At 42.5% G+C, this 13,839-nt stretch overlaps 1 protein-coding gene across 1 annotated transcript; it reads right to left on the reverse strand.

The window, feature by feature from the left end:
* Positions 1-8,560: 8,560 nt before the first annotated feature.
* ACOT4 (acyl-CoA thioesterase 4) lies at positions 8,561-12,339 on the reverse strand. The gene is made up of 3 exons (XM_006865545.1): positions 11,880-12,339; positions 9,943-10,145; positions 8,561-9,151 (listed from the first exon to the last, which is right to left on the reverse strand). The coding sequence occupies exons 1-3, from the start codon at positions 12,334-12,336 to the stop codon at positions 8,561-8,563; spliced, it is 1,251 nt and encodes a 416-aa protein (XP_006865607.1). The 5' UTR covers positions 12,337-12,339.
* Between the last annotated feature and the right edge of the window lie 1,500 nt (positions 12,340-13,839).

A 13,839-nucleotide genomic window follows, 5' to 3' on the forward strand; every position in this document is an offset into this window, starting at 1 on the left:
CTGACATCTCTGCTCTTCAAACTTAGACATTGGCTACCTAAAATGGGATGTGTGGGGTAGTGGGAGTCTATAAAGGCATGAAGTGACTAGCTTACAAGTTTTCAAGAGTAAGTTTAGTTTCAAAGTGTGCAGGGGTAAGGTAGAATCCCCACTGAATAGTTTTCATCTAGTTTAAGTGGGTCTGGTGAAAGGAGATGGGGATAAGATTCTTGTGATTCAATAGCAGTAATTGTTATCATGATGAATTGCAATTGTCACAACTGTAAAGGTAGAAGTTTTATAACATAAAGGGCGGAGTAGTTCATCTTACATTCCAGGAACAGAGGACCCTAGGACCATCAAGGGAGAAGAGCACAAGTTGAATGTGGAACCCTATCCAGAGAAGCAGCAACACCAGAGATGGAGACAGAGATGATGGCATGGAGAGATAGAGCAGCTGAGGACTCTAGACTCATGGAAAGAGAAAGGCTGTGTGCTGGCAGCCAGGAGGCAGGCTTGCAGAATGTGTCATTTGGTTGTTTAAATGATTATATATTCCTGATAGCTTTTGTGTACAGCCAAAACAAAACAAAAAAACAAAACAGAGGGAATAGAAGCAAATGCTGTTGAATGATGATGCACGGAGGGGACTGTAATCATTGCAATGAAACAAAATATGATAGGATGTAAACTATCACACAATTTACAATAAAAGCTTTAAAAAAATACAATAGGATGTAAAGTATCACTCAATTCACAATAAAAATTTAAAAAAACACAAAAACGGATGGTACTGAAGGAGGATGTCCAACCTTCACTGAAGGAAGGCATTGGTGCAAAACAAGACTCCAGGAATTGATAGAATATAAAAAGAAATATTTCAACAAACTGATTCAGCACTGGAGGTGTGCAGTCATCTATGGCAAGAAATTTGGAAGACAGCTACTTGGCCATCCAATTAGAGATCCATATTTGTGCCCATTCCAAAGAAAGGTGACCCAATAGAATGTGGAAATTATCAAACAATATCATTGCTGTTGTTGATAATTGCCGTCAAGTTGCTTCCAACTCATAGTGACCCTATCTAGGGTTTCCAAGGAGCAGCTGGTGGATTTGAACTGCCAACCTTGTGGTTCAAACTGACCTTGCAGTGCCACACCAGGACTGTATTTGATATAATATGCAAGTAAAATTTTACTGAAAATTCAAAAAGAGTTGTTGCATCAATTGACAGGGAGTGCCAGAAATTCAAGCTAGATTCAGAAGAGAACATGGACCTAGGGGTATCACTGCTGCTATCAGATGGATCTTAGCTGAGAGCAGAGCATACCAGAAAGATGTTTGTTGCTGTTGTTAAGTTCTGTCCAGTCTGTTCCAACTCATAGCAACCTTAGGTGGAGTTTCCAAGGAATGTCTGGTGGGTGTGAACATTGTGGTTAGGTGTCCAGTGCTTATCCTACAGCTCCACACCAGGACTGCAGAATAATATTTGCTTGTGCTTTATTGACTATGAAAAGGCATTCAACTGTTTGGATCATAACAAACTAGGGATTCTTCTGTGGTCTTCCTTATTCACTGTCCAGCTTTCACATGCATATGAGGTGATTGAAAATACCATGGCTTGGGTCAGGCCCACTTTAGTCCTTAAATTGACTTCATTGCTCTTTAACACTTTGAAGAGATCTTTTGCAGCAGATTTGCCTAATGCAATAAGTTGTTTGATTTCTTAACTGCTGCTTCCATGAGTGTTGATTGTGGATTCAAGCAAAATGAAATCTTTGACAACTTCAGTCTTTTCTCTGTTTATCATGATGTTATTTACTGGTCCAGTTATCAGGATTTTTGTTTTCTTTATATTGAGGTGCAATCCATATTGAAGGTCATAGTCTTTGATCTTCATCAGCATTTCAAGTCTTCTTCACATACCAAGAAAGATTATATCATCTGCATGGTTCCGATTATTGATGTCTTCCTCCAACCCTTATGCCACATTCTTCTCCATATAATCCAATTTCTTGGATTATTTGTGTAGCATACAGAATGAAGTCCTGGTGTGGCACTGTAGAATAAACACTGGACTATACTAACCACCAAGTCAGCAGTTCAAACCCCCCAGCCTCTCTTTGGAAACCCTATACTGGGTCACTATGAGTCAGAATAGGCTCAACAGCACTTAGCAACAACAAATTGAATAAATATGGTGAAAAGATATAAAACTGGTACACCCCTTTCTTAATTTTAAACCATTTAGTATCACCTTATTTTGTATGAAAAACTGTCTCTTGATCTATGTACAGATTCCTCATGAACACAACTGAGTGTTCTGGAATACCCATTCCTTGCAATACTATCCATAGTTTGTTATGATACACACATTTGAATGACCTTACATAGTCAATAAAGCATAAGCAAACATCTTTCTGGTATGCTCTGCTTTCAGCAAACATCCATCTGATATCAGCAATGATATCCCTAGTTCCATGTCCTGAATTAAACTTGAATTGGGGGCAACTCTAGGAGAGACTAGGAGAATGGGACTGTACAATTTGGAGGGAGCATTATTGCCTTTCCAGTGGTCCTGGAAGTCAGAGCTGAAGCCCAGGGTTGAGGACTTACTACTATCAAGGAAGAAGAACCAGGAGTAGAGTGTGTCCTTTGAACTTGGTGCCTCTCTACTGTAAAGCTTCTAGATACCGGGAAAGATGGATCCCAAGATATATAGAGATCTCTAAGGAATTTTGGAACAGCAGATGCTGAAATGAGACAAGGCCATTTCTTTAGAACCAGCACTTTTAATCCAGACTTCTAGCTTCCCAAACTGTCAGGAATAAATTTCTGTTTGTTAAAGGCATACCCCAAATTCAAGCTCAATTCAGGACATGGAACTAGGAATATCATTGGATGAATGTTTGCTGAAAGCAGAGAATGCCGGAAAGATGTTTACTTATGCATTATTGACTATGCAAAGTCATTCACTTGTGGTATGTCTGTTATAGAAGCACTAGATAAAGAAAACAGAATTTGGTAGAAGAATCAATGCATTTAAATTATGGTGTTGGTGAAGAATATTGAAAGTGCCCGGAGAGAATATTGAGACTGCCATCAGAGCTAACAAATCTGTCTTGGAAGAATTACAGCTAAAATGGTCCTTAGAAGCGAAGATGGTGAAACTTATCACTCATGCTTTGGACAAGTTGTCAGGAGGGACCAGTTCCTGAAGTAAAACACCATTCTTGGTAAAATGGAGGGTCAATGAAAAGGAGAAAGACCCCCTATAATGTTTAGGGTTTGGTGTCAACTTGACTAGACCAGGGTTTCTAGAGGTTTAGCAGTTAGGATGTGCTTGTTCCTATGGTAATGAAACCTAATACAGGCATAATTAGTTCTATGGTGAGTGGCTATGAGCAGCCAGTCAATTGAATGGATGCTTCCTTGGCGGTGTTTCACTGGGTTTTGCTTCTCTTGAAAATCCAGCTTATATCACACACATACACACCATTGAGATGAATCAACACAGTGGCAACAACAATGGGTTTAAACATAACAATTACAAGGATGACACAGAACTAGGTATTATTTCATTCAGTTGTACATAGTGTCGCTATGAATTGGAATTGACTCAGTAACACCTAAAAATAACAATATATCTGGTTGACTTCTTGATGGTGTTGTTGTGTATGTTAATCTCAGTTGTTGTTTATTTTTGTTGGGTCTTTGTCCAAAGAATTACCTTTAGTATTTCTTGGTCTGTGTTTTACAAATTCATCTGGAAATGTCCTAATTTTGCCCTTATATTTAAGGAACAATTTTCCTGGGTATGTGATTCTTGGTTGGCACTTGTTTCTTTCAGAGTTTTATATATGTCTTCCCATTGGATTCTTGCGTGAATGGTTTCTGCTGAGAAATCAGAGCGTAGTCTTATTGGTTCTCCTTTGTAGGTAACTTTACATACTTCCCAAGTTTCTCTCAGGATTCTTTCCTTTCTTTGTTTGGTTTTACAAAATTTAATTATTATAATGTCTTGGTGATTTTCTTTTGGGATCTATCCTGTTTGGAGTTTGTTCAGTTTCATGAAATGCATATCTTTGAATCTTTCTTAATGTTAGAGAACTTTTCTTCCAACAAGTCTTCAACAATTTTCTGTGTATTTTTTGTCCCTTCCTGTTCTAGAATTCTGATGGTGTTCCATGTAATTCATAACTTTCCTCAGATTGTTTTCCTACTTTTTTTTAATTGTTCCTCTAGCAGGTTATTGAGAATATTGAGAAATTTGTTTTCAAGCCCATTTATTTGGCCTTCGATTTGTTTCTACTCGGTTGCCCTTTCATTTTATTATCAATTTCTGAAATCTTAGTACTAATCTTCTGGATTTCTTTTTGCTATTTTTTGTATTGTTTCTAATTTTTCATTTATTTTTCAGTTTGTTCTGTAGTGTTTTCCTGAATTATTCTTAAGTTATATCTGTGCTTTCTTTGATTTTGTCTGCAGCTTTCTGGATCTTTCTCTCAGTCCATTGTTGTTATTGTTAAGTACCATGGAGTTGATTCTGACTCATAGTGACCCTGCACAGGATTTCTGAGACTGTAAATCTTTACAGGAGCAGAAAGCCTCATCTTTCTCCCACGGAACAGCTGGTAGTTTCGAACTGCTGACCTTGAGGTTAGCAGCCCAATTTGTAACCACTATGTTACCAGAGCGCCTTCTCAGTCCATTGTTGTTGTTGTTAAGTACCGTGGAGTCAGTTCCAACTCATAGTGACCCTGCACAGGGTTTCCGAGGCTGTAAATCTTTACGGGAGCAAAACGCCTCATCTTTTTCCCACTGAACCGCTGGTAGTTTTGAACTGCTGACCTTGAGGTTGGCAGCCTGACTTGTAACTGTAAGGCCCAATTGCCCTATAGTAAAGGATCGGGCTGAAGTGGGAACAATTTTAGTGTCAACAGCTCCCCTGGATGCAGAAACCCCCTTCTCCCCTTAACTCTGGCTAAACTTGGCTTCTGCAACACTGCTTATGCAAATTCCTCACATCTGAGTGGGCCCACCTGACTCACAGGGCACTGTGGCCAGCGGCCAAGGCTAACCTTGAGAATAGCCGGCCAAAGTTAATCTTGAGAAGTAAATGTCCCAGCAGATGTACTCCTAGCCCCCACCCTAACAGCTTATGCCTACATCATACTCTTAGTTTGTACAAGATAATGTCAGACTGCCTATGTATAAATACTCTTTGAAAAATGGGGTTGGGGCTACAGTTTTTCCCGCTTTTAGGGAGGCTGTGATCGCTGGCCAGCTAATAAAGGCTTCCTTATCAATTCTGAGATTCCTGAGTGGTCATCTGGGTAAATTGAGACACAACATAACCACTATGCTACCAGAGCTCCTTTCTCAGTCCATTAAAGATACCTAATTATGATTCTTTTCAGGTAGCTCCAAAACCATTTCTTCCTCAGAAAGGTCTTCTGGCTTTGTATTTGTCACTTTGAAATGATTAAGAGAGTTTGAGCCACTTTGTCATGTTTCTTCAAGCAAACTAAAATTGTTTTGTAAAAGACATTGTAGTGTTGTTGGATTTGTATTTAATTGATAATTGTATGTTGGTGTGTTCTTAAGGCACTCATCACCTATTTCCAGGTGGGTATAATAGAGAATATGAGTGTGTGTGCGGTTCCCTCTTCACTGTTTATGTAGCACAGTTGAGAGTGGGTTTGGCTGCTGTTGGCTGCTATCGATGATCAGGTGGTATCGGAGTGGATAGTGGCTCTCGGCCAGTAGGTGGGGCTGCAGGAGGTATAGATGCCACTGTGCTGTGGGTGTAGTTGCTGTTCGCCCTCAGATGGGACAAGGAAAAGCAAACAACAGCAAAAATGAAAATAATACATTTTAAACAGCAATTCTGGAAATTCAGGCAAACAAAAAAATAACAATGTATTTAATAGCTAAAAATAATAAAAGGAAAGGAAATTTTCAAAAGGGAAGAGATAAAAGAAAGAATACAATAAACAAAACTAGGTGGGGATAAAAAGAAAAGAGAATAGTAAAGAAAAAAATGGAAAGAAAAAGGAAAGGGAGAAAAGAAAAGTAGTAAAAGAAAGGATTAGAAACAAGGGAATAGAAATAAAAAAGAAAAGTGTGGGGATATGACTGGGCACCCTCTGCCAGCCAAGGTGCTCACAGGGGGATGGGAGGGAAGGGCAAGTGATGAGGGAGTGGGATGCCTGGTCGGAGATGGAATTTCTCCAGGCCTAGATGTTATCTGCAGTTAGGGTACCTGATCCAGAAGTAGTTTGTGCTGGCTCAGAAAGTGTTTGAGGTCAGGGTGCTTGTTCTCTACAGGCAGACACTACACCTACCCTAGGAACTACCAAAAGGAACTCTTTTGGGTCTTGAGGGCATCTGGAGGCAGGACAACTGGTTATAGAAGGAGTTCTTGGCCCCCTAGAGGTGGTCAGAACCCAGGACCTGGTACTACACAGTCTGCTGGTCTGCTGGAGCAGACAGAGTTCAGGCACCTCCAGACGCAGGTAGGTATGTATGGCACAGTTCCAACCTCAGGTGGAGCAGGGCCTGGCCAATGGATGGGTGAAGGTGGGGGCTGGCCATGCTTCGGGTCACCAGAAGGTTGTGGGGAGCAAGGAAGGATCCCCTTTCTCATAGCTAGCCACTGGAGTGCATCTGTGGTATCAGGCTCAACTTTGAAGCTCACTGTCTGGGTGGACTGCTTACAAATATTCAAAACCGGCTGAGCCACATCAGGCCAGCCCATAGTTCACCCTCTCTCACTGCTTTTGTTCGTTTTTTTCTCAGTGTCTGTATTCACCACCTCTTTATCGTTTTCTCTGAAGCTTGGGATTTCAGGGTTATCTTTCATATCTGTTTCATTAGGTCGCTCATGTCTTTGTTGTATAGGATAGATGTAGTGTCTGCCTGTAGTTTCTTATTCTTGAGGACCCATACACCCACCCTCAACCTGTATCCCCATGCCTCCAAAAATTTGTCATGGGGTCTATTATAATTTCTGGTGACCATGTGTTTTAGAGTAGAACTAGGTTTCACAGGATTTTCATAGCTGTGACCTTTTAGAAGCAGATTTCTAGGCCTTTATTCCAAGGTGCTTCCAGATGGGTTTGAATCACCAACATTTTGGTTAGTAGCTGAGTGCTTAGTCATTTGCATCACACAGGGACAACCTGAGGGACCCCCAGAGGGCACAAATTCCTGTTCCCCAAAGATAAAGGCTGGATGGTGATGTGGCCAGGAATAGTATAAAGAACCAAAGGGAATTAATATAGATCAGCATTATGATGAAATAGAAATCTTTTGTTGACAGGACCTCCTTATGGTTTCAGCTTTGTTGTTGTTGTTAAGTGCTGTTGAGTTGGTTCTGATTCACAGTGACCCTATATAGGGTTTCTGAGGAATGGCTGATGGGTTTGAACCACTGACCTTGCAGTTCTAACCGACCTTTCGGTCCAGTGCATTATCCTGCAACGTCACACCAGGACTCCATGGTTTCAACTAGATGATTCTAAAAATTATTATGCTTTTGGAAGATGTGTACATTTGAAAAGAAATTAACATAATCTGAGGCTTTCTACTCCCGTAAAGATTTACACCCTCGGAAACCCTGTACAGGGTCGCTATGGGTCGGACCCGACTCGATGGCACTCAACAACAACAACAACATAGGTCTTTAGAAAAATAAAGAACTATATCTGCAACTCACTCTCACTGGAAAACTAAAGTCCATTCTTGATGAGCTCACTGGAGCCTCAGTGCATTATTCACTCATGAAGAACTCAGACCTGAGTGACAATGCTGCTGCGGAGAGGAAATGAATCCTGAGACAGAGTGGGTAGCGGGTGCAAGGGTGGGTGAATCTCACCGTCAGCAGTTTGAAACTACCAGCTGTTCCACGGAAGAAAGGTGAGGCTTTCTGCTCCAGTAAAGATTTACAGCCTCGGAAACCCTGTGCAGAGTCACTGTGAGTCAGAACTGACTCCAAGGCACATAACAACAATAACAAAAACCAGTAGTTGAGTCCTGGTGTGATGTTGTAGGATAAGTACTGGACTGCTAACCACAAGGATAGGGGTTCAAACCCACCAGCTGCTCCTTGGAAACTCTATACAGGGTTGCTATGAGTCAGAACCATTTCGAGGGCACTTAACAGCAATCAGTAGTTGAATATGAGTAGCCAACAATCGATGACCAACCATTCTTTCTCAGTGATGTTAAAAAGTAACCTAGCTTTTGCTCAACTTTAAAGCTCCTATCTGGCTCAAGGTGTTAACTTAAAAAATGCAAACTAGAAAAAAAAAAAAAAAAAGCAAACTAGAAGAGAACAAATGATAACAGAAATGCATTTTATTTACTTTGTTGTATATCTCTGATTAAATCTTCTACAATAAGCTTGTAGAAAAGTCAAATTAATGAAAAATTTAAACCTATTCCAAAAGTTATCCGAAATACATAATTAATGCTAGTAACATTAACTTAATGTTATCCAGGAAATAAATGATTCACGTAGTTTAGTAAACACTACAATCCAACCTTTAGTGTCTCATGCAACAATAAGAGTAATGCATTACAATTTGGGAGAAGCTCCAAGATGTGTGTAGAAAAAGGTTAGAATTTTCTCCCAAGCGTCTACCTGGGCCTTAAAATGAGCCCTGGGCTCCCCACCCCAAATCACTGGTTTGTTTACAAATCTGTGCAGGGAAGCTGGGCACATGGGGAAGTAAGGAGGCTCGATATAATGCCCAGCCCCAGGGTAAGAGAGGATCTGGGGCTTTTTCCTTCCACGGGTCTGGAGCCGTTCAGAGGCCAGTTGGGCACAGAATTCACTCCTCCAGTTATGATCGTCCTGCCCAACAATAAAGAGGATTGGTCCCTGGACCTTCTCTATGGGAATCATACTGGGGTGCTCACATCCTCCTATAATATCATTCCGCATATCCACAATATCCAGGAGGCCTGAGAAAGCTACCTTGATTCTTCTTAGGTCATGGCCCAGTGATGGGATGCAAGTCTGTTTGTAATGTATGGTTTTGTTTCCACTGAATGCAGATCCATTGATGGAAACTGTAGCTGTGATGTTCTTCAAGAACGAGGCCATTGAGAGACAAATATCAGCCCCAAGAGAAATGCCCAGAAGTCCAACACCTGGGCCCTTTACCTAGAAGAAAAGAAGGGAGTGTCAAGAATCTATACAAAAATATTTTTCTAAAAGGCAATGAGAGATGCTGTTAATTTTCATTTGTGAATTGGCCCCAAGAGAATCAATCTTAGCTAACAGGGAGTTTCTTCCCACATAGAAAGAATATCTGGCAGAACTCATGGGCAAATAAATCTTATATGCACTGGCAGAGTTGGGAAGTGGTAAGGGAGGGACCCACTAAAGAATGCTAAACCATAGAGACTGTCAAGTTTGGAGAGTTGAGAGATACTTCATTCAGGTGAGCCTGATCTAAGTCTTAATGTGGCTAAGTATCTATTTGTGTGTGAAACCAAGCTCTGTTCCAAGAAGTAAAGAATTCATCAGATTCCATCTAAATATACACTGAAACCATTAACTTTACATAAACAATGTAATACTTCAGGGTTGGATTAAGTAGTCCTGAGCCTCGGAAATGGGTGAGCAACTACTGGTCAAAACCTGGGAACATACATTTACCAGAAAAACACATTAAAAACAACCATGCAACAATAATAAATTAGTAGTTCTAGTTGCATTGCAAAAAGAATTTCATTTCAAGTGGCTTTTATGACTAATTCTAATCATTAAATCCATCTGACAGAGAATGTGGAAATAAGAAGCTAAATAAGCTTTGACCTAAAGTCAAAGAAGTCGCAAAAAGAAATCACTTCTGTGAAAGGACAGCAGAGACCTGATGCTGGTGAGCACCAAGCCGTGCCTTTTGTTGATATTTCTAGAGAGACTGATTAGGTAAAAAACATTAGAAGAACCTGGGGGTGTTGAAGCATGTAGTGCAGGGCTTCTTCAAAGTATTCCAGGTGTATGCTGTCATATGTCTGGGGGAGATCTTCATATTCATAATAAGCAAGGGCCATCGTGGCAAAGCCATGGCCAGCCAGAAGACTGGCTCGGTATTCCAACAGGCCCCCTCCTACGCCACAGATGTCAATGATCCCTGGGAAAGGTCCAGGTCCTAGAGGGGGCAGTATTATAAAGCAAAGACATTATACAACTTCAAGAATTTGCTTTTGTTATGGTTGTTATTGTTACGACTGTAACACTTTAGAGACCTTTCTAAATGGGTTCCTGTGAATCAAAGGAAAGAGAAAAGATCTCTGAGTCACTTCTGAAAATAAATACAGACTTGAAGGAAAATCTAATACACAAAGTGCCTTCTCAGTAAAGATTTTACCCTTCATATGATTCCATGATAACTATCTACAAGGTTCTAAGAATCTGTAGCTGTTGTTAAGTGCCGTCTAGTCAGTACCAGGAGTCCTGATGTGGCGCTGTAGGATAAGCACTCGACCTCTAAGTCGGTTTGAACTGCAAGGTCAGCGGTTCAAACTCACTGCTATGAGTCAGAACTGACTTGACAGCACTTAACAACAGTCGGTTCTGACTCAGAGCAACCCTGTATAGGGTTTCTGAGGAGCAGGTGGTTATCAGCAGTCCAGTGCTTATCCTACAGTGCCACACCAGGACTCCTTAGGTGTTGGTGTTAAGTGCCATCTAGTCAGTTCTGAGAGTCCTGGTGTGGCGCTGTGGGTTAATGCGCCAGACTGCAAAGTCAGTTTGAACTGCAAGGTTGGTGGTTCAAGCTCACCAGTCGCTCCTTGGAAACCCTCTAGAGGGTTGCTATGGGTCGGAACCGACTGGACGGCATTTAACAACAACAAGAAGTCAGTTCTGACTCACTGCAACACTGTATAAGGTTTCTAAGGATCGACTGGTGGGCTTTAACCGCTGACCTTGTGGTTAGTAGCCCGGTGCTTATAGTGCCACACCAGGATTCCTAGCTGTTGTAAGGGAAACTGATAAATTGCTTTTGTTAATACATTGTGGAAATAGGAATTTCACATTTTAGACAGCATTGATTCCATGTTCTGAAATGACCCTGTTACCCTGGATGTAGAATTAAGGATCTAATTAAGGTTGTATCAACCCTTGGGGTTTTGTGTACTGATATTTCAGATGTTTACTGACAGTGATTGAGACAGAGAAAGGGGAAGAAAGCGAAGACAGAAATACTTAGAGATGGTTTTAGGTGAGTAAAGTGGTAAAATCTGAAATGTGATCTGTTGGTTCCCACCCAAACCTACTGCTGATGGGTTGGAACTGGATGGTAGGTTTGAACCTCTGACCTTTCAGTTACCAGGTGGGCACTTAACCACTGCATCATTAAGCCTCTTTTATCTGTGGCACAGAGGGACATAAAGCAGAGAAAGGGTCCTAGAGTAAGACCACATGGCAATACCTTCCTTTGACTTTTATTATTTTACCCAAGGCTGGTCAAGCTGACACCTGTAGAGATCTATGGCGAGTTGTTAAATGCCCTGGAGTCGATTCTGACTCATACTGATCCTTTCCTTTATAGGGTCACTAGGAGCCGATGGTGGGTTTGAACTACCAACCTTACGGTTAACAATGCAGTGCCCTAAGACTCCATATGGTGAGTGTTAATAGCAAAGTGGGCAAGGTACCTACCAACCCTGAGCCTAGTTCTTCATCTGCTGATTAATCTGGAAATTGCGATACTGCAAATAAAATTCATAGTACAGAGCCTAACCTTTCAAAATCCATCCATTTTGGTTGTGAGAGATCCATGTGGGGGTTTCCAGATAGTGCTCCAGAGCCAAACTTAAGCGAGATTAAAAAACTATGGGCGCGCCAGGTCCTATGCTCCCTCCTATTCGCTCGCACTCACCTGGAGGCAGGAAGAGCGTGGCGCGCACCCGGCCCGCGCGCACCGGCTCCCTCCGCACACCGGGCCGCAAGAAGACGCGCTGGAACGTGGCGCGGCCCAGGACCCGTTGTGGCTCGGGGTCGTGGCCCCCGAGCACCTCCAGCTCCACCGCGAACGGCGTCTGCACGTCCCGCTTCAAAAACCGCCAAAAAGGCTTATCGGGCTCCAGGGCCCAGAAGAGACCCATGGGCTCAATCCCTACGAAGCTGCCGCCCAGCGCGGGCGCGCGCTCCAGGTCCAGCTCGCCGCCGCCGTCCGCGCAGTAACGCGCGTGGGCCCTGAAGAGCGCGCCCTTCTCGTCCTTCAGGGACGCGCGCAGAGTGATCTGCTGTGCTGGGGCCAGGCCCCGCACCACGATGCGCACCGGCTCATCCCAGCAGCAGTGGCTCGCGGGCTCCAGGATCACAGTCACCGCCATCTGTGGTGCAGGCCGCCGCCGTCCGGACGCTGCTCTGGGAAGCTGCAGCCTGAGTCCGGTCGGAAGCCTGGAGAGCGCGCACCGGAGGTCGTCGTCGAGGTCAGAAGTTCACCGGTGCAGAGAGCAGCTGGTAGCTGAGCTAACCCAAGAGGTGTCTGTGCACTACAGTAGACACCACTCCCCCGACTTGCTTGAAGTGGAAGGAACAAGGCTCCTCCCTGCCTCGAAGGCTTTGATCTAGGTGCGGTGCCCAAGCAGCCCTTTAATACTCGTCTCTGCCCTTGAACCACTTTTTATTGTTGGAGTGAAAGTTGTTAGGGGATCGATAATTTGACCTGGCTCCAGAACAAGTGAAACTGTGTCTGAATGACAGAATTTAAGAAATTGCAGTCATTCCATGGAAAAAGGCAACATTTCGATGTTTTTGTTGTACAGATGTGTGTGTTTGTGTGTGTGTGTAGGGGGGTGAGTACAAAAGTATTGCTATTAGGGTTCTAGTTCATAAATGCATGGGTTTATTTAAAAAAAAAACGCATAAAATATGTTTAAGTATGCCTCTCTGAGCAGGCAACTTCACAGTAACACACTTTGTCTCTTTGTTGTTGGGTGGTCTCGAATTGGTTCAGATTCATAGCGGCCTTATGCACACTAGAACGGAAATTATGCCCATTAATGCACCAACCACATAATCGTTAAACTTGAGCCCGTTGCTGCTGCCACTGTGCCCATCCATCTGATTGGGGGTCTTCCCCTTTTTTACTGACCCTCCACTGTACCTAGCATGATGTCATTCTCCAGGGACTGGTCCCACCTGATAAAATATTTAAAGTATGAGAGACTAAGGAGCTCTGGTAGTAGTGGTTACAAATCGGGCTGCGAACAGCAAGGTCAGCAGTTCAAAACTAACAGCTGGGTAGAAAGATGTTCTGCCTCGGATTTACAGCCTCGGAAACCCTGTACAGGCTCGCTATGAGTCGGAACCAAGTGCTCGCCACATCAGCACCACCACCACCATGAGAGTAGTCTGGCTGTCCTGAGCATTCTGGTTGTACTTCCTCCAACACAGATTTGTTCAATCTTCTACCAGTTCATGGTAATTTTCATATTCTTCTCCAACACCATAACTCAAATGCTTCAACTCTTCTATGGTCTTCCTTATTCACTGTCCAACTTTCACATGCATATAAGGCAGTTGTATACCATGGTTTGGGTTACAAACTGACATTTTTGTTCTTGAGAACTTCGAAGAGATCTCGTGCAGCAAATTTGCCTAATGCAATAAATATTTGATTTTTTAACTGCTGCTTCGATGAGTGTTGATAGTGGATGCAAGCAAAATGAAGTCGTTTCTCCATTTATCATGATGTTATTTATTGTTCAGTGGTGAGAATTTTTATCTTCTTTATATTGAGGTGCAACCCATACCCAAAGCTGTGGCCTTTGATCTTCATCAGTAAGTATTTTGAGTCTTCTTTGCTTTCAGTAAGCAAGGTTGTATCATCT

Source organism: Chrysochloris asiatica, unplaced genomic scaffold (assembly GCF_000296735.1).
Source record: "Chrysochloris asiatica unplaced genomic scaffold, ChrAsi1.0 scaffold00079, whole genome shotgun sequence".
NCBI classification, from domain to species: Eukaryota; Metazoa; Chordata; class Mammalia; order Afrosoricida; family Chrysochloridae; genus Chrysochloris; species Chrysochloris asiatica.